The sequence below is a fragment of the Notamacropus eugenii genome, chromosome 4 (genome assembly GCF_028372415.1).
Source record: "Notamacropus eugenii isolate mMacEug1 chromosome 4, mMacEug1.pri_v2, whole genome shotgun sequence".
Taxonomy (NCBI): Eukaryota; Metazoa; Chordata; class Mammalia; order Diprotodontia; family Macropodidae; genus Notamacropus; species Notamacropus eugenii.
The window spans coordinates 141426760-141447991 of NC_092875.1; the positions used below are offsets into that span (position 1 = coordinate 141426760).

Below are 21232 nucleotides of genomic sequence, written 5' to 3' on the forward strand. Positions count from 1 at the left end.
ATCTGTATTTTTATTTATTTTGTGAAGGATTTGCCTTTACATTTTAATCTGATTCAGGCTGCACTTGGGAGTATTATGAGCTAGATATGATGAACCAATCACATGTTTGACATTTCAGGTATAAAAGATGTAATCAAAGAAATATATAACTGGAAGGAATAAAAGATGGACTGGTCATGTGTCAAGAACAAGGGACAACTGATGAATAGCTCTTGTTCTCCATTGATGTCCATGTCCAAGTAAGAGAATTTCAAGAACCTTCCTCCAACCTCCCCCGCCCCCCCCCCCCCAGCACTGCCTCTACCACCACCATAAATGGAAGAAAATCATATAGGATGGCTTTCAACCTATATCATTAGAGGGAATATCGACAATGATGAGAAAACAGATCTTTGAAAGTATAGTAGCATAGCACCTGTATTATCTTTATAGTGTCCATCACAGACTCATATCAAAACAAAGGATCACTGATGTTGAGTTAGAAGGTTTCTTAGAAGTCAACTTGTCCAACCTCTTCATTTTACAAATGAAGAAAATGAGATCCAGAAAGGTTAAGTTACAAACCCCAGGTAATACAAATAGTACATTTCAATACTCATATTGGAATCCATGTTCCTACTTCAAATCTAAGGCTTGTCCTATTGCAACCTATCTTGCTCTCCATTCAATATGTGAATCAACCCTTGCCTAGAATAGTAAACATGATACCCAGTAGTAAATCAAAGATGATGTTTTTAAAAGGTAGTAACCTTTATGTGAACCTTCCTGGAACTTTGTGCCTCTGGCATTTCCATATTCCACTTTGTATTATATTTAATTTTGAACATGTCTTATTCTCCCCCACTGGACTGTATGCTCTTGGACAGCAAGGACCACATCTTCACATTACTTCCTGGTGCTTTGTAGGACCACTCCAATGTAAAAGCTTCTCAAAAAAAAGTTTGACATTGAATCGCAGGTTAGAACTGGAAAAGAATCATTTTACAGAGGAAGTCAAATTGAATTTCTTAAATGAATGGAATGCTTAATACAGTAGTTAATAAATGTTTATTAATTAAGTAAACCTTTTGAGGGAATCTTTGTGATACAGTAGAAAAAATACTGGCTTTAGAATCAGAATACAATCCCCCCTCTCACACTTTTAACCTGTTTCTTGTTGGGCAAGTTACAACCTCTCCTGGACTGTTTCCTTGAAACTGTACAAAAAATGGGATTTGGACTAGATAGCCTCTGCAGTCCCTTCTAAAACTATGATTCTAAAAGTTCACTTTTATTTTTTGCATGTGGGAAAACTAGGGGAGTAAGATTTGGTGAATATTCAGTTGTGAAGGAAAATATATACCTATTATATGATTATGCATATATATGTATGTAGAGAGAGAGAAAGATATCTGCGTATAAAATTTTACATATAGAATGTAGGCTTTTTGAGGAAGGGACTTTCATTTTTTTTCTTTTTATCGCCTGCTCTTAATAGAGTGGCTGGCATGAAGTAGGTGCTTAATGGCTGTTAGCCGATATATTTTAAAATCTCCAAGGTGGGGGGGGGGGGAGGGAAACAGAGACAAGTCCATTCAACAAGTCATTTCCACAAACTTTTATGCCTACAATGTGCCAGGCAAAAACCAAAACCAATCCGTGTGCTCAAGAAGCTTACTTGAAGAGACTGGATGAGAAAAAAGAACATGAAGATCCTTGGAAAGGAAGATGAATCTTAAAGTAAAATTCTTTCTTTTCTTTTTAAACTTATTAAAGGAGGCTCCTCGTAATTGTCTGAACTGAAAATGTACTGTATTTCCCAGAACTTTCTTCAAGCTTCAGGAGGAGTCTAAAGAAATGAAAGCACAGATGTAAGACCCACCGAGACTGTCCAATTTTAAACCCTACGCTGCAGATGAAACATCCTGCTTCTGGACATTTCCGAACAAATAAATGAAGCGATGTGTAGTCGCGTCCCCTGTAGGTTAATTGAGAGTTCCGAGGGTATCTTCCTCAGTGTATAGGGCCCTGTGGAGTCTGACTTGCTGGAAAGAGAGGTGGGTCCCGTGACTCTTCTAGGTCAGCATCCAAGGCTGCTGCTTTTCTGTCTTGTAGTTTTTGACCCAAGGGATCAGGGGTCCAGATGAATCCGGCAAGGGGCTCAGATCTCTAAAGAGCCATCATCGTACTTTAGGACCTCAGGGAGAGCAGGCTTTAGGACCCGGGGGATTCCGGTCAGAAAAACCCTGAGATGCTGTGGAACACAGCACCACCTACTTATTGAAGCATCAATCCCCTGCCACAAACCCCTTGCATCTCTATTCGAAATCTCGCTCACCCTATTTCCCACCGCTCAGTATTAGGGCTGTTTCTTCACCCAACTTGGAGAGAGTAGAAAACAAATCTAGAGGGACGGCCAAAGAGAAGGCAGAGGGGAGAGAGGACTTAGGGGGTGGGGAGGTACCAAGCTGAGGTACACCCCCTCTTAGGTTTCGAGGTGGGGGGCATTGGCTGGGACGTAGCGGCCGTGGCTGGGGACGCAGCCTCACATGCCTCGCCGGTTCATTCCCTTCTGAGAGCCCGGTTCGCGCACAGAGTAGCTGCACGCCCGCTGGCGAGGCAGGACTGATTTAGCGGCTCTTACTGCGAGGCTCTCCCAGCGCAAGGGAGTCTAGCAAACTTTTTTTTTTCTCTCCAGCCCACGTGTTTTTGAGCAGGCTGCCCTGCCTGACACCGGGATGCAGCATTATGCCTGAGAGCCCTCGTGCTGCTGACTCCGCTCTGAAGGTAAGTTCTCTCTCTGCTGGAGCGCTGTGGCTCCTTCCCCTCTGGGGTGGATACCCCAGCTTTGAATTTTAAATAGGTCCAGGGTGGAGGGGTTGGATAGGAACGTAAGCGCTCCTCATTGCCTATCCTTTTTTTCATTCCCAAGGGAGCGTTTCTTTTTCTCCTATTGCCTTTTCTAGGACGTCTGCTCCGCGGAGATTTCCAGTGATTGATTCCCTTGATTGCAATCATCTCATTGAAATTGCTGCGCGCTCTGATTTAGGGCAGTTCCTGAGGCTTAGTTGAGTCTAGCTAGAACTATTCCTTAACTTAGTAAACTCTCGGGCTCAGTGTTTGATCCCAATAAGAGAAAATTGATCAGCCCTATAGGGTGCCCCTCCTTAAAAAGAATGGTTGGTTGATTCAAATGTACAGACGCCTCTCTGTCTCCCTGCTTTACCTCCCATCCCCTTCCTTAGCTCCTCTCCCTTTGCCCAAAACCACCCTTTCTTGCTTCCTAATCTCGCAGATTCCCAGGACGGAGATGCTGCTGGACGTTAGGGCTTGTGTCTCCGCTCTGTAGTAGTGTCTGCCTGACTCTTGGAAGCCCTTCCCGCTGGCTAGCAACGATTCACTGTCTCTGCCCCAGCCTCGCCAGTGGTGCCGGGCTCCGCCGATGACCCCTCCTGTTCTCCGACTTTGAGAGGAGTCTCCCCCCAACCCAACCGCCCAGATGCAGTTTCGCCTCTTCTCTTTTGCCCTGATCATCCTGAACTGCATGGATTACGGTCACTGCCAAGCCAACCGCTGGAGACGCAGTAAGCGAGGTCAGTATTGCCCAGAGGAGGGATGTGTTGTGTCGGGTGGGAGGAGGCAGAGGGACGGGCGCTCTGATGGGGAGGTATTATTCACCCCCAACCATACTCGGGCTTCTTGGTCCTCAGATGGCCAACGTTGTAGTGTTCTTCCCTAACATCCCCAGACCCCTCCCTCTCTCGGGGAGGGGGCTGGTTGCTCTGCCCTTCCCTATCTAGGCAAAGTGGCGCAGCTACCCTTCTCCCTCAGCTTTTATTATTGCAGCGCTGCTCTGAGAAAGAAAAGGGATCCAGCCCATCTTTGCGCAAGTCGAATAAACGGATTTATACCTTCCCCTGAATTTGGCCCTTTGCTCTCCTTCCCAGTCTTCTTCTGTGAGGCTTGCTCTTTTGCCTGGCATTTTCTTTTTTGCCTGAACACCCTGATGAGCTGCTTTCTGGGGCGGGTCACTCCACCAGGTGTGCACCACGCAGTTATCCAGTTACGGTGGCAAGCTGTTAGGGAGCACACTTGGGGCCTGGGAAGAGAAACAAGCATAGCCCCTTGAAATCACGGGGAACAGGAACAGGTTAGAAGACCCAGAAAGAAGGAATCCTTCTCGGACTTGTTAGAGTAGGGTTCAGAGGTTTAGAATTCCAATAGAGACCTGGTGTAACTTTCCAAGTACAATAGCAACTCCAGGGGAAGCTCCCTAGTTGCGCACACAAATGAAGTATCATAACTGGAATTGTCCCCTCATCGTCCTGTGTCCGAAGGCATTTTAGAGTTCGATTATAAAGCGAGCCCCACTAAGTGCTGTTTTTCACGAGGGTTCTCAAATTTCACCAGTTTCTCCACCCCTGGTACTTAATGCTTCCTTCACCAAACTGCATTCTGTGGATGCTGGGCAGAACCGCTGATTAATTTCGTGGAAATCACCGGGGGTGGGGGTGGGGGGGGGTGGGGGGGAGAGGGGGAGGGAGAGCTTTCTGCGCTGGGGGAGGAGACTGGTGGTTTCTTCAGGTGGTGCTGTGACTGTAGCTAATCCTGAAGCACCGGGTCCTGGGAGGGGAGATGAGGCTTCATGTCCTAGTGGACTCGATTGTGTGGAACCCCAAACGTACTTTGCAGGCTCCCGGAGAGAGCTGTCTTTGTCCGATAACTCAGCACTTACACACAGGCAACATGCATCTTGGGGCTGATGCTTCTGGGTTAATAGGTCTTGATTTTCCCGGGATATAAACGTCTCGCCCAACCTGTGAAGTGATTTGTTTATAACTCACTTGAGATGGAAGCTTCTTACATCCAGATTTTGGAGCTGGCTTATCTCTTTGCCTTTTTTGAATCTTGCTCAGGATGTCGTTGAGCTGATCCCACCTGTGGGAAATTGCCTAAAGTCTTGGTGGCCTTCTAGTTCTTGCCTGGAATGATTTTTTTTTTAAATTCGGTTTTATGTTTCACATTCTACACATGGCGTTTTTAATGCCAACTCCTTGTCAACCTGGTAAATTTTAAGGGAGGATTTTTGAAAATTAGAAAATAGTCGTCTTGGGGGGAGGGGAATGTTATCCATTTAGCTTGTAAGCACTGCTCCTCTTCCAAAAAAAAAAAAGTAGTATTTCAGAGCACTGGTAAAATAAAATTGGCATTATACTTCAGGAAAGGTTTATCAGACAGGGAGCTCCTGGTCATACATAACTAAGGCTCATAATCGAAACTGGCAATGTTATCTTCTCTGACTTATCTATAGTGATGTTACTGAAGTTTTGACAGAGCTTCATTACAAAACTTATTACTTAATTTTTTTCTCCAAACATTTTACATTGAGTGAGTTGTCTTACTAATTGACATCTTTTGATAATTTCAAAGCAGCGTCAAATATCAACTCTGCTCTTTGGTTGTATTTGAGTAGTGAGAAACTGGTAACATCACACTAGCAATCTTTAGTACATTAGATTGGGTTTAGTGGAGTGGAGTATATCATTACAGCACTCATGTGGACAAAAATGATACTGCACTTTAGATAAATAAATTCATTTTCTGTTATTTTTATGTTTTAATTTAGGTATCAGAAGTAAGACCTTATTTCCTGCTCCCCTATCTTAGTATAGAATACAGTGTGGTGTCTCAGCTATCTAAGATATGCTTAAGTGATGGCATTTGGAAAAGCTGATCCAAAGTGTATGGTAGTAATTTTGCCAAACTGCTCTTTAGTCTTCATGAAATTCAAATGTGCAGGGACTGTTGCTTTCAAGCGCATGCAAATTTTAGGATAGCATTTTTTTTTTTACCTCAACAATGATTTATTTTTTATATTTTCTCTAACAGATGGCTTTTCAAAATGCCAAGTTTTTTGGCTAAAATGACTGCAGTCTTAAAAGTGACCACACTATCTATGCCAACAAAGGATATACTGTGTCTTTAATTAAATGTGGAACTACTTAAAGTGCTGGCTAGACAGTGTAGGGTGATAGTAGTAATGTTTCTGCTTTACAAACGAGCTTAAGGGTTGCATTGTGGGAGTATTGAAATGAATAGAGATTTAACTCAAGTTGTGTGAATTATCCCTCTTCAAAAACTTAAGCTGGTTTTAATTGATCTCATGTCCACTGATTGATCTTGGCCCAATTGTTGTGTATAGCGAACAATTGGCTTTCCCAAAGGAGATTGATTTAAATTAGTTTCTTGGTGAGTATTTGAGGACTAGTCAAATAATGTCAGTGTTGACAGTTGACATACTAGAGTCTATTGTGGTATCAATGTTTCCTTTTTTTTTTCTTGTCTAGGGTTGGTGGTAGCTTAATATTTCCTCCAAGGCAGAAAGGTGATTCTTTCTTTCCTTTAAAAAAAATCCAGGATAGCAAATATCATCTAATGTCTTAAATTTATACTCTACTAAACACAAAGGCAGAAGTGATATGAAAGTTGGAGAGTACAATTCACAGAATCATATCATAGAATTTTCCTCTGATTTAGATTTTTTTCCCTCTACATATTCCATCTGCAAATAATCAAACCTTCACTGTGGGGTGCACTCAGAACTTCTCTGGCATTCTGTTTAGTCTGCTCTATGATCTCAGATGCTCCATAATATCATTTTCTTAATGAAATAAAATTCTTGGCAGAGATCAGATAATTTAGTCAGTTAAAATCAATTGCATCCAGTCTGGAATAGAAAGCAAATCTATCATTTAACTCTGTGTTTAATTTTAAAATTTAGCTTAAGGATACATAGCAGAATGCCAGCCTTTCCTTTCTTTTTCGGAAAGATATTTGTGCTCTAGGGAGAGTGGCAAAGACCCATAAGCAAATGTGTGTGTGTGTGTGTGTGTGTGTGTGTGTGTGTGTGTGTGTGTGTGTGTAGATTTAGAAATCGCATAAAATAAATATGATCTGGATAACTTCATTTGTTTTATTTTATTAATAATAAATGCAGCAGTTCATACTATTAATCAACTATGGGATAGGGATAGGGATTGGACCTATGATTTCATTGGAATAGGGAATTCCCAGGTGAGGAAATTCCCTTTACCAACGTAGGTCAACACCTTCAGCACCTTCTGTGTAATTTATAGTCTTAGTTACCTCTCTAATCAGCTATATATAAATAACCACAATGAATGTCTGTTTATGTGTATGTGAAATAGACTAACTTTGAGCAGTCTATTGACAACTAGGGTTTTGTCTGTACTGCAGCCACTTTCTCCCCCCTCTTCCTGCTTTTTCTTGGCAGAATGGTCATTTATTTTAGCTACTATTACACATAATAGGGGTGATTTTTGTTTTGGTCCTTATACCAAAGGTTTACTGGTATAGTAAATTGGATCATTTGATTTGTTTTCTTTCAGGAATTAGTATAAACCATATTTCAAGTTTAATAGTTGAAAGGTCAGTAGACTAATCAAAGTATTATTAAGGTAACCTCACACCTTTTGTGATTTATAAAGCACCACTCAATTTGGTAGTTCCTTGACTTGTTCCTAGTCATACTTTAAACAAAAGTTTACAATAACTTTTTAATAAAACAGTTTTATAAGAAAGAAGGTTCTGAAATGCATTATTCATACTTCTAGTGGTCTGATGGTGAGGTTAGTGGCATGACAAGTGTTTTCCTGCTATATTCTTTCCTACACCCTACTTTTGCCCCACTACCCTCTTCCCGTTTTCATAATATTATATTTGGCTTTTCCAAGAAATTGAAGTGTTTATCACAAATTGTGTGGTGGTTTTTCTGGCAACTGAAGCTGGAAAAATGAAATAAATCTGCCATAAACCTCTGTTATATAGCAACATTAATTTTTTTTCATTTTTAATTGAATGGAGAGATTTGAAGATTTGTTTTTATAGGTACTTGTGATAATGGTTTATTCCTCATGGTATTCTTTCAAGCTGTAAGAGTGCACATGGAACTTATTAACCTACGTTTAAGTGAAAAGGCTTTGTATGCTGGCTCTTCTGGGTTACAAAATGTTTCAGAAAAGTTCATGCGATAACTTTTGTAGCACAGACATGCTTTTTATGGACCACATTCTCTCCAGTTGTAAGTCAGTGAGTATGTCTGGCATATATTTCACCATTTCAGGAAGGTCAGGAAGTTGACACACTTAAAGCAACATCTTACTTGGCTACTGGATTTTGGAAGTAATTTAGGGTAGGTAACCTTCTTACTTCAGAGCTATGTTTAATTTAGACTTATTTGCCTTTGAAATCTGTCTGGAGCACAGCGTAGCACTTGAACCAAGTCCATAGTTAGAGATGACATCTCTCATTGATCCTCATCAAATCCTCTTGATTTTGTTTAGTCTGATTATTACCCAGAGTTCATGTATTACCTGAAGTATACCTTAGGCTTGTCTTTTCCCAGCTGATTGCCTTTAGACCGTGTTGTTAGTCATTAATGTATTTGTTCCTCTCTAGAATGATAATAGCTCAGGGACCATAATAATTTAGCTATTTGTTAACAACATTCACAAAGAGATGTGGTAAGCATTTGGGGCAAAAATGAAGGTGTCATTTGTGGCTTTTAATTTCTCTTTATTATCCTTTTACTGATAATTAAGAACTGAATATTGGAGAGACTGTATCAGTCCATGCCCATCTTTATGGTTTCATTATGCTTTAGCTGCTCTTCTATTGCTCCAGCTGGAAACAATTCTTATCACATCTGATCTACTAGCACTTCATACTCTTTAGCATTCATACTCATTATATTCTCCTATGTGTTTCTGGGGGTACATTGGAATCTTCTAATAGTAAGGTCCTTGAAGAGCTTTTAAGTCAAATTTGTCTTTATCTCTAAGAGTTCAGGGTCCAGTAGAGTTGCCTAACATGCTGTAAATATTACTTAATGGATGATAGTTGATTAAAACTATATTCTTTCTTTACTTAGAAAAATGCTAAGACTATATGATCTTTTAGTGAACTTTAGCATTCAAGTTGTGTGTGGAAATCCCAGAAAATATGCCTTAAATATTTTTGGCTCCTTGCATAAGAAGGGTAAATGAGTATTTTTTTTTTGCCCCCTCTCTTATACTCAGTGCTCCTCAGACACTGACAAACCCTTGCAGTCTCTGTCCCTTCAAGTAAGTTGAAAGCATTGCTCATTTTTTATCATTAAAATAATATAAATTAGTAAAGTATTATTTATTTTTGTCAGGGAGGAAGAAAACATAGGTCTTTTCCAAGCTAGAGCTTTTTCTCTCTCTTTGCTGCTAGACTCTTGGAATCTAATTATGGACACTTGGGTCTGCAATATTTCCTACCATTTTTGCACAGCTGATATCTTACCATGATGTAAAAGCTGAACTGGAAAAGATTTACCCAGAATGGGAACTCCAGCAGATGCTACCAGGCTGCAGGTGCTTAGAGCTTGGACCTAGCTACAGATTAAATAACTATTGTGTTAGGGTCAGCCTAGTTATGTACTTAGACCCTTGTAACAGAAGGCTGGTCACCCAGTTAGCTCCTATCTTTTTCTGTCCTCTCCCCATTGCTCATGAAAATCATCTGTCAGGGTGGGAAAAGGTGGTAATACACACCAGTGTAAGGCCTCTTTATGCTAATAGTCTTATATGTCATTGTATAAAGGACCTTGACTTTCTTCTGTGTGGGATTTGAAAATCCTAGCCATCTGTAACTTAGATTCTTTGGGTTTCCCAAAGGTTCAGAGGCATTAAGTAACCTACCTAGAATTTTGCAGGGAAGGGTATTTTGGTGTGAGAAATTGTAGGAATGATGGGTTGAACAACAGGACAGTCAGTTGTTACGTGTTTTTGGAAACTGGTAGGATTGATTTGTTCACTTGATCCACCTGAGTAAGAGTCAGAAAGTGGGTGAGAGGATGGGAAAGTTGTAGGTATGTATCTGTGGCAGGCTGGGAAAATGTCTGGGGTACAACAACATGGTTGGTCTAGGGCCATTGAGATAAGTCTCACCAAACAAGACGGCACAGCATGGCCCTAGGGTGGGTCTTCCAAAGCTTCCCCAAGACATTGCTCTTCGGTCAAGCAATAGATATCTGGAACCTAATAAATAGTTCCTAGATGTTACAGTTGCCTGAGGTCTTTGAGATGGTCCAACCTACTAAACACTTGTAGACTACCAAACTTGCACTAACATAGAAACTGTATAGACAAGGAAATTACAGTCCGGGCACAACACATGACGTCAGCAAGGTCACACAGAGTCAGGGACAGAATTGGCACTAGAACCTTGGATCTATTGATGTTCTTTCCATGACCCTGCACTTCCTTCCAACAAAGTGCTTTTTTTTTTCTTTTTTTTTCCTGGTGCAGCTTTTAGAATTCTGTATGGAATACTTGAAAAACAGTGTGGCATAGTAAACAGAGAACGAGGATTAGGAATCAGGAAGGTCTGGGTTCAAGTTTTGCCTTTGATAAGGATATCTAAAATCTGAAATTGCAAAACAGCATTCTGAGTACAACTCTGAAATCATAAAGTCAAAAAACAGTATAAAACATGCTAAAGCAATTAAATTGAACATATTACATTGTGTATTATTGATTTTAACTTATGTACAGTAAGATTGTCTTTTAAGATGAGTTATCTGAAATTTTATATAGACACTTACTTAAATGGTTAGGGATACTGAGGAGGGAATGCTAGTCATGACTTAACTAAGGGTATAATATAATCTGAGTATATTGAACTACTTTATACTTATTAACACTTCTCCTTGAGTACAGTTGGCTTATGCCAAGTCTTCTTGGAGTAACCATGAAATTAGTGCCTTATGGCTTAATTCAGTCTTGTTGGTTAATTCTTTAGGTCTAGAATTTACTAATTCAAGGGAGCTAGGTGGCCTAATGGAGAGCGCTGGAACTACAGTTGGGAAGATTTGCTTTCAAATCTTCCTCAGATGCTTATTAACGTTGTGACCCCAAGTCAAGTTGTTTAACCTCTGCCTGTCTCAGTGTTTTCATCTGTAGAATGGAGATAATCCTAGCACTTACCTCCCAGGATTGTTGTGAGGATAAAATGAGATCATTGTAAAGTACTTGGGAAGCTTGAAAGTTAAATGCCAGCTATGATTGTTTAGTCCCTAAAAATCCTTCTGGTACTTTTAATGATTTGAAAGGGCACAATATTTGAGTGTTCCCCATAACCTCTTGAATTAAAAAAAATTCTTTGAAGGGGCAAGACTGTGGAGCTTGCAATGACGAGTCTTTTCTAAGGTAGGACTAGTTTGAATTCCTGTGTTCTTTTTATGCTGCACGTGTAGCATTCTTTTTTAAATACCTGGGACATTTATTAAGAAGAGTTAATGCACAAGTAGGGTGTTAGGAGAAGGTATATATATGCACATATAATTACAAATGCAAGAGAATGTTACCAAATCACCACAACTGTCCAGTGGCTTTTTGGAAAGCAGTCAAAATGTCACTTCATGTTTAATTTATAATGAAAGGAATTGCCTAGAAACTTTTCTAGAGCTTTGGGTGGGTAAATTTTGCTTGCAGAATGTTGTAATTTATAATAAAAGCATATATTTAGTAGCCCTTTGGACTTAAAAAAACCCATTGTTCATGACAACCCTGTGAAGTAGGAATTTTAAGTATCATCTCAATTTGTAGGTAAGGAAATGGAGACTCAAAGGGGTTGGAATGAATGGAAAAAGCAATTTTTAATGGGTTTCCTTTGCCCAGTCTTTTGTTAAGCGCTGGGGATATGAGAACAAAAGTCGCTCCATCTCTTGGCTCTGGGCATTTTGTCTGCCTGTCTCCCATACCTGGAACGCTAGATGGCAAGCTCCTTGAGGGCAAGCAATGCTTCTTGTACCCTCAGGGCTTAGCACAGTGCCTGTCCCCTAGCAGGCACTTAATAAATGTTCATTGATTAATTGAAAACAAGAGTGAAGACTGAGGGCAGACAATTTCTGCCTCAAAAAATTTATATCTAAATAAAGACAACCCAAAAAAGGGAATGGTTCCTGGGTGGGATATTTTGGTTTGGAAAGTTACTACATGAGTGGGTGTAGTCTAATTGAAGTAGATTGATACATCCTTTCCAGATGTAATGGTAATATTAATTGGATTGTGGTTCCACAAGTGGAAAAGGAGGGTTAGGGACATGGTTTCTGGATGAGGCAGCAATGAAGCTAGTAAGAAAATAGCCCAAGGAAGACAACTAGCCAATATGAGAGTCAGGCCTAGAACGATCCGAGAGTCCTGGCTTCAGGTACCTGTGATATTTCCACAGTTCTATGCTGCCTCAATAGGTGATAAGAAAAAGAAAAAATCAGAGCAAATCCTGTTCACACATCACCCTTTTAGAAAACCTGTTTAGAGGAACAAAAGGCAGTCTGTTACACTTTGTGTAGGGTTTGTCTCCTTTTAAAAGGTAGCTTTACATATGCATATTTGATACAGTAACTTGGGACTAACATCTGTTGTAGCAAAGTCATCTTTTAGGAGGATTATTTCTTCAAAGACACAGGTTACCAAAATACCTTGAAAAGGTTAAAAGTTGTACCTTTAGTAAGACATAAAGGATTTGGTTAAAATTTATCTGTTGGCATTTCTATCCTTGCAGTGAATGCAAATGGGGCAATGCATAAATTTTTAATTCCATTTTTTTAATAGACGAAGAATCTGAGGTATAGAGCAATGATGAAACTTTCTGGAGCTCATATCGTTAATTTTTGAAAGAGCTGGAACATAGTTCTAAATTGTAGCTAAGTTCTTTTTCTGAAAGTCCATATGCCTCTGCACATTTCTGCATCATGACCTCCCTGGTCTCTCCTCACCCTTTTGTTTGGGAAAGTCAGAACATTATAATCAACTCAGACTGAAGAAGCAGGACCAATAGAGGGCACACTTGGCATCTTTTTCTTAAGCTTGTTACTACCCATGTTCTGTGAAACTCTTAAACTCGTGTCTGCTGCTCTGTCTCCTCTTCCTCACAATCCCCATTCTATTTCCCTAATCAGGGTATCAGAGGGATGACAGAATATTTAACCTAACCGATTCTTCCTTCCTGCTATAATTCTATACTCTGGAAAAAAAGTTAATTTATTTTGTGTGAACAATGTGAGAACTCACAGGCTCCCTTAAGGTCTTCTCTGATATACGTTTGTAGAAAACTGAGGTTCTATTTCCTCTTTCCTCACAAGGGAATATCCTACTTTAGAAGCTTGAGATATTTGCCCTTCACTTATCCCTGGGCTATGTTTTTGGGTGTGAAGAGGACAACCCATTTTCCTGAATTTCTCTTGTCATGAAGGCTCATATAGCATATTTTCATATTTTGGAGGACAAATGAAGAATCAAAATCATTTTTTGGTAAATTTGTACAAAATGTTGGTGAGAAGCAGTAGATAACCACTGTGATGACATTGTGGCACATTGGAGAAGCCTGGATTTAAAGTCAGAAGGCTTGAGTTCAAGTCTTGACTTTGCCAGTTGTTACCTGTGTAATCATGGGTACTCCATCCTTCTGGGCCTCAACTTCTTGCAAATTCTAGGAAAATTTCAAGTAAACAGAAATTAATATAGGCATACCTTACTTTATAGTTGAATTTTAAAGAATTTGTATATAATTTGAGGTTTTGCTAACTTGAATCATAATTTAAACTCACTAGGATTACTCATCCTTTGAGAAAGTGAGAACTATTGAATGTTGTAGGAATACCAGATTTCTGTAGGCAGGATTGGTGGTCTCTCAGGCATGAGTAGAGTTGAGATTTAGATATGATGGTGATTTGAGGTCTGCTGCAAAGGTGGCCTTTTGGTCACCAGCCTGGTGGTGATTGAAATAACATTCTTTTAGAAATCTACACTCCATTCTTTTGGACTAAAACTTTCATTCGTTCATTTATTTATTTATTTATTGTTTTTCAACATTCACTTTTATAAGTTTCTGAGTTCCAAATTTTTCTCCGTCCCTTAAGTTCTCCCTCCCCAAGATGGCATACAATCTGAAATAGCCTATTTATAAGATAGTCGTATTAAACACATTTCCACCTTAGTCATGTTGTGAAATTTTCAACTCATCATTAAAATGCAGCAGAGTGAAGAAGACCTGAGTTCAGAGTCTGTCACTGACTTACTTTAGCTTTGTGGCTATGGATGGATCATTTAACTTCTGTGTTCCCAGGAAAATCTCTCTAAAATCCCATATTCCAGAATAGAGGCTGATCTAGATCAGAAGTTTTCACTGTAGGAATTCTTTCACTCATGAAATCAAGGGGCTAGATTCCCACTCCTCTTCAGCCCTCCCTCTACTCTAAAAAAACAAAACAATCCAGGGTCAGGTAACACGTTGGGCCATTAGTAAATGCTTTTTACATACCTTAGTGAAGAGTGTGTGTGTGTATGTGTAAAAAGATCTGCAAGAGGAATAAGGGGACTAAAAAGGAATGAGTGTAGAGTAGTACAAAAGTTAAGCTACATTTGCTAAAATAAGCAATTTATCTTGATAATAAGATAAATTATTAAATTGGGCAGTATGGGAAGCTGGAGTTGGCTCTCTAGCTAGATTTGTCTGGGGAAGACACTCAACAGTTTCTGCTGTTCTTTATAAAAATGCTTTAAAGTTTAATAATCACTTTTGGAGATTTGCACATTTTAGATAGATGTCACAGACCATGTCCTATTTCATTCACGTTCTTTTTTGTAATGTGTTTGGTTATGCAGGAAGTAATTTGACCTCATCCGTTATAGGTGTCCTTTTGAGAATGGAGGATTAATCTGATTTTTAAAAATTTCTTCAGATTTGATTTGATCTAGAAGTTTTTTTCCAAATACGTATATATAATTTTACCTTTATAGTTATTTAATTTATATGATTAGATTTGAACCAATGTTTTAAGCTTTTGGAGAAACTTTTGGATCTTGACTCTGTTATCCATTGTGTTAAAGTTCCCAGCTTCATGTGATCTACAAATTTTATCAATATGCTATCTATGCATTCATATATGTCATTGATAAAAAAGTTAACCACACAGGACCATAAGGCTAATCCTTAAGAACTCCATAACTGACAACTTTGAGAGACAACTTCCAGCCATTAATGACTACTCTTTTTTGGATCTAGCCATTCAACTAGTTCCAAATCCACCTAATGAGAATGTCACCTGGCTTATATATATCTTCATCTTGTCCCTAAGAAGAGTAAGGGAGACTTAGATTTTAGCAATTGCAGACATATTTGTAGCATTCTTCTGATCTAACAGTTTAGTAGTCTTTGTCAAAAGACAAAAGGAAATAACAATTATTCTAGCATGACATAGTGTTCATGAAGTTAACCTGGTTCTCTTTTTCTAGAGGTTCATTAACCATTCCTTTAATAATATATTGTTAGCATTTTTCTAGACATTGAAGTCAGATTCACTGGCCAATAGTTGGCACCTTCTGTTCTTTTCCCTTTTTGTGAAAAATGGGACATTTGTCAATTTCCAGTCTTGTGGGGCTTCTCTTTGATCTTTCACTGTCTGTTGCTCAGTAATCTTATCTGTCAACTCTTGTAAGTTTTGTGGTCTTATTTTCATATCTAACTTTACTGAAGTCATTGTTTCAACTTTCAGTTTAATCTTCTAAGATTTTCTCTACCATCATATCATTTTGAAAGAGCAACACTTATTTTCTTTTTAAAAATTTTTTTAAATTTAAATTTTTTATTTTTAATATTCTACAATCACTACCATAAAATTTAGATTTTTTTCCCCCTCTACCTAACCCCCATCACTTCCCTCATTCCCCAAGATGGTGTACAATTCTATATAGGATCTACATATACATTCCTATTGAATACATTGTCACTATAGTCATGCTGTGTAGAAGAACTAAAATAAATGGGAGAAATCATATAACAAACCAAAACATAACACACACGCACACACACACACACACAAACACACACACACACACAAATGATATGCTACATTCTGCGATTGAATTCCATAGTTCTTTCTCTGAATGTGGAAGGCATTTTGCCTTAGAAGACCATTGGGAATTTTTTTTTTTTATGTCCTTGCATTGCTGTGAGATTCAGGTCTACCAGAAAAAACTCTCACACACTGTGGTCGTTGCTGTGCACAAAGTTCTCCTGGTTCTGCTCCTTTCACTGAGCATCAGATCATATAAGTGTTTCCAGGTCTCTCTGAAGTCTTCTTGTTCATCATTTCTTACGGAGCAATAGTACTCCATTACATTCATATACCATAATTTATTCAGCTGTTCCCTAATTGATGAACATCCCCTTGATTTCCAGTTTTTGGCCACCACAAAGAATGCTGCTATAAATATTTTTGTACAGGTGGGACCCTTTCCCATTTTTATTTTCTCTTGGGGATACAGTCCTAGAAGCAATATTGCTGGGTAAAAGGGTTTGCACATTTTTGTAACCCTTTGGGCATAGCTCCAAACGGCACTCCAGAATGGCTGGATGAGCTCACAGCTCCACCAACAATGAATTAGCGTTCCAACTCTCCCACATTCTCTCCAGCATTTATCATTTTCCTGTTCTGTCATGTTTGCCAACCTGATAGGTGTGATGTGGTACCACAGAGTTGTTTTGATTTGCATCTCTCTAATCAAAAGTGATTTAGAGCATTTTTTCATATGATTATAGATATCATTAATTCTTCCTCTGAAAATTGCCTGTTCGTATCCTTTGACCATTTATCAATTGGGGAATGACTTGTATTGTTGTACATTTGACTCAGTTCTCTATATATTCTAGAAATGAGGCCTTTATTCCCAAGATTAGCTGTAAAAACTTTTTCCCAATTTACTACATCCCTCCGAATTTTGGTTGCATTGGGTTTGGTTGTGCAAGAACTTTTCAGTTTAATGTAATCAAAATTATCCATCTTGTACTTCATAATGCTTTCTATCTCTTCTTTAGTAAAATATTCTTCCCTTCTCCATCTGATAAATACACTATTCCTTGCTCCTCCAGTTTGTCCATGGTATCAATCTTTATGCCTAGATCACGTACCCATTTGAGCTTTATTCTTGTGTACGGTGTCAGGCATGGGTCTATGCCTAGTTTCCACCACCCTGTTTTCCAGTTTTCCCAGAACTCTTGTTTTATTATTACCTATGCTTATTCTGCCCATTTATTTTTCTTTGTTCTATTGTTATAGCTAGCATTTTTATAACCATATCAAATAATAGTAGTGATAGATAGTGATTACTTTGCTTCTGGTTTTTTTGGGAAAGGTCTCTACAATTTATCGATTATATATAATGTTGTTTCTGGATTTTTGTTCTTTAACCTATATTTTAAAAATTACTCATACGTTTCATTTTACTTTTGTCATCTAATGAGATAATATTTGCAAAGTGATTTGCAGGTCATTAAGTACTGTATAAATGCTAGCTATCATAATTATTATTGGCCCATAATAACTTTATTTTAATAACTTCTTTTATTTTAATTTGTTGTGAATTCTCTTTTTTATTTTTGACATTTGCAATTTGGTTTTCCCCTCTGTTAAAGAAACAGATTAGCTAATTGTTTATTTTATTAATCTATTTAAAAACAACTCTTGAATTTATTTAAAATTTCAGTGGGTTTGATGTAATTTGTTTACTCTCTTCTGAGATTTTCAGAAAATGTTTTGGGGTATGGTAGGGCTTTTAACTTATTGCATTTCTAGTTTTTAGTTGCATACCCAATTTATTAATTTGTTCTGTCTTTTTTTGGTGAAGGTGTTTGGAGTTAAATTTGTTTCCCCTCAATAACTGCTTTGGTTGCATCCAAAACATTTTGATTGACTGCTTCATTGTAATTTTCTTAGAAATTATTTATCCTTCCTAATGTTTGTTCTTTGACCCACTAATTTTTGCAGGTTGAAATTTTAGTCTCCAATTAATTTTAATCCTTTCTTCAAAGGCCCTCAACTTAATTTAATTGTTGTTGTGTTGTAGTTAGTAAAGTATATGCTTAATATCTCTATATATGTGTGTGAAGTTTTTATGTCTTAGTTCATGAACAATTTTTGTAAAGCTAACAAGCCCAGCTGAAATATGTTGCTTTCTCTTCTCATTCAGTAATTCCTTCATTTCTAATTTTTCTAAAACATATTCAGTTCTTGACTTCTTTAATCATTTTTATTATAGATTTATCTTTATAGATTTTGTCTGTTAATAGATTTTGCTTTCTCAGCTATCATAATTTTGTTTTCTCATTGTCACCATAATTTTTCTTTAAATATTTTGATGCTATGCTGACGTTCAGTGCAATTTATCATCTATGGGATTTTTGAACATAAAATAGTTTCCCTTTTTATCTCCTTTAACCGTTCCCATTTTTATTGTTGCTTTTTCTATCACAGGTGCTACTCTTGCTTTTTCATTTGTGGGTCACATTAAGCATATGTTATGCTCTAGCCCTCCTTTTTCAACTGTGTGTGTGAATCATTATATTTCAAGTCGCTTCTTGTAAATATTATTTGTTTCTGCTTTCTAATCTATTCTGCACTCCCTTCTGTTTTATATGTGACTTGCATCTCATTCTCATTTGGGGTCTTGATTTGTTAACGTCCTATTATCTTATTTTTATACTTCATTCTCTTCCCCCCCACTTCTCTTTGCAAAGGTGTTGAGAAAGAGGAATGTGCTCAACACCAGTGTTCTGTAATTGAAGTGATATGCTTTCCCTTAGTTACCTCTCTTCTCTTTCCCTCATTCAGATCTCTATTATAGGTTTTTATTCCTGTCTTTATATAAATTCACCCTCTGAAAATGGAGTATGGTCTGTTTACAAGTAATCCCCTCCAATTCTACCCTTTTCTTCCCATTTCTTTTCATTTTTTTTTTTTACCGTATTTCAATACCCAATGAAATGCGTCTGGCAGGGGGGTGGGTGAATAAATCCTTCTTTGTCCATGTCACATGAAAATGAAGTTCATATGAATTCTCCACCCTTTCCTGCAAGTGTGGACATTCTTCATATTCTCTTTGATTATATAAGATAATAAGGTCTACTCCTTCTTCCTACTTTCTTCTCTCCTTTGTTACTTTTCCTCCTTTTTCTTTCTTCCCTTAAGACCATTCAAGCATCACAAAAGTGCCCCAGATCTGTTGAATTTAACTATTTCTATGATCCTTGAAAATATTCAGTTTTTGAGGTGATCCTTATTTTTTTCTCTCCCTACTAGAATGTAAGTAAATACTTCATGATTATATAGTCCTTTCTAATCTTTTTTCAGACTTTGTATGTTTCTCTTGTCAATTGCATTTCAGAGATTCTATTTATCAGGAATGCTTGGAAGTACCCTGTTCCATTAAAGGTTTACTTTCCCCCCTGCATAGGATTATCCTTCAATTTATTGGTTAAGTTATTCCTAGCTATAACCTTTTTTTTTTTAACTTTTTGGAATATTATATTCCAAGTTCTCCTGTTATTTTTGTAGCAGCTTCCAAGTCTTGTGTGATCCTGACTATGGTTCCTTTGTATTTGAACTATTTCTTTCTGGTTTCTTGCAGTATTTTTCCTTGGACTTTGAAGTTCTCAATTTTGGCTGTGATAATCTGGGATTTTCATCTTGGAGTTTCTTCCAGGAAATAACCAATAGATGATTTGTCCTCTGGTTATAAGTCCAGATAATTTTCATTTAGTGATTACTTGAAATAAGATATCTAGGTTCTCTCTCTCTTTTTTGGGGTGGGGAAGGTCCTGTTTTTTTGATAGTATGACTCTTAGATGATCTGTCCTTGTCTTGATTTTGGAGTCAATTGTTTTTGATAGTAGATACTTTATATTTTCTTATGTTATTTCAATCTTTTGAATTTTCTTGTTTCGTAGTCATTGATTTCTATTTAACCTGTTGTTTAAGGTTTAATAGTTCCTTTTCTAAGCTGTTTCCCCCACCCACCCCCATACTTTCCTATACAACTTTCATTACATATTTAATGTCCTTAAGAAAAACTAGTCTTATTTCTTCCACAAATGGAAGTGGGCTTTGTGTCAAGCTGTATTTTTATTTGAGGCTCTGCTTTTGCTATTCTATGTTTTTGTTCCAGATGTCGCTGGAGCCATAACATTTCCTTATGGTTGGTATCTCTTTCTGCTTACTTATTTTTCCAGATATTTCCTGAATTTTGGACTTTGTGTCAGGGATAGTCTGTGATCAGTACACTTGAGTTGGAGAATAGGCTCCTTTTGGTTATGATCTTCGTTCTTTTCAGTATTGGTGTTTGTATTCTGATTCCCAGTAGGTTTCAGGCCTGCCTATCTCCTCTGCATACATAGCTTTTCATCTTTAAGAGCTGATGGATTAGGTCAGTTGCTGGTTGAGTTCCTGGTCTGAGTTTTTGTGACTGTTATTGCTATGTCAAGGTCCAGAACTCTGAAGACATATAATCATCCAGGGACTCCTTAATTGGGGCTCTCTGGTCTTTTGGGGCATCTTTGGAGCATTTCTTGTCTAGGCTGGAAGGCACAGTTATGAGTGCTGTGTTGCGTTATGTTTTCTATGTGGATTTGTTTCTTAGTTCTGCTACATTAATTCTTGATCCTAGCTTCTCCAAGAAATTGCTCCCACTATCATCCCCACGGTCTCCAATTTTCATTTTCTACCTGTTGATTAAATAGGGTAAAAAAAAAAAAAAAAACAAAACTCAAACACTACCACCTTATTTCTTTCAAAAAAAATTCTGAAGATTCATTTCAGGCTGCATGGAGAAATGAATATCCCAAGTGAGGAAGGGGATCATGCACTGTGTTCTACCACAACTGAATCATCTTCTTTTTAGTAGAGTCTGGAGACTCGTAAGATGATGAGTCTCCATAGGAGGGTGACTGAGATTGAGGTCATTCCCTATGAAGATTTATTGAAAGAATTGATGATGCTTGCCTGGCAGGGGTAGAAAAAATAGTAAGCTGGGAAGAACTTATGATAGTGATCCTCAAAGTATTTGAAGGATGTCATGTGCAAGAATAAAACTTGATTTGTTCACCTTGGCCCCAGAAGGCATAATTAGGAACAGTTGCTAAGAGGGAGGTTGGGTATAAGGAGAACGCTTTCTAACAGTTTTCTCAGAGTGGGAATGGGCTGTCATAGGAGAATAGTGGGTTCCCCTTCATTGGAGGGTAGTGTTTGTTTGACAGATGACCCAACATGTCTTGTAGGAGGTGGGGGATACTTTTCTAATTATGGGCTGCAGTAGTTGTATTCTGAGGTCCTTTCAAATTAGGTTCTGTGAATATTATGTGCTAATGTTGG

General features: G+C 38.1%; 1 protein-coding gene across 1 annotated transcript in view; it reads left to right on the forward strand.

Annotated features, from left to right (window-relative positions):
- Positions 1-1451: 1451 nt before the first annotated feature.
- RSPO2 (R-spondin 2) overlaps positions 1452-21232 on the forward strand; it is a 255248-nt gene continuing 235467 nt past the window's right edge. Inside the window, exons 1-2 of the mRNA XM_072603281.1 lie at positions 1452-2766; positions 3275-3572. Coding sequence (XP_072459382.1) covers positions 3479-3572 — 94 coding nt within the window. The 5' untranslated portion in view covers positions 1452-2766; positions 3275-3478. The remainder of the gene's footprint in view (positions 2767-3274; positions 3573-21232) is intronic.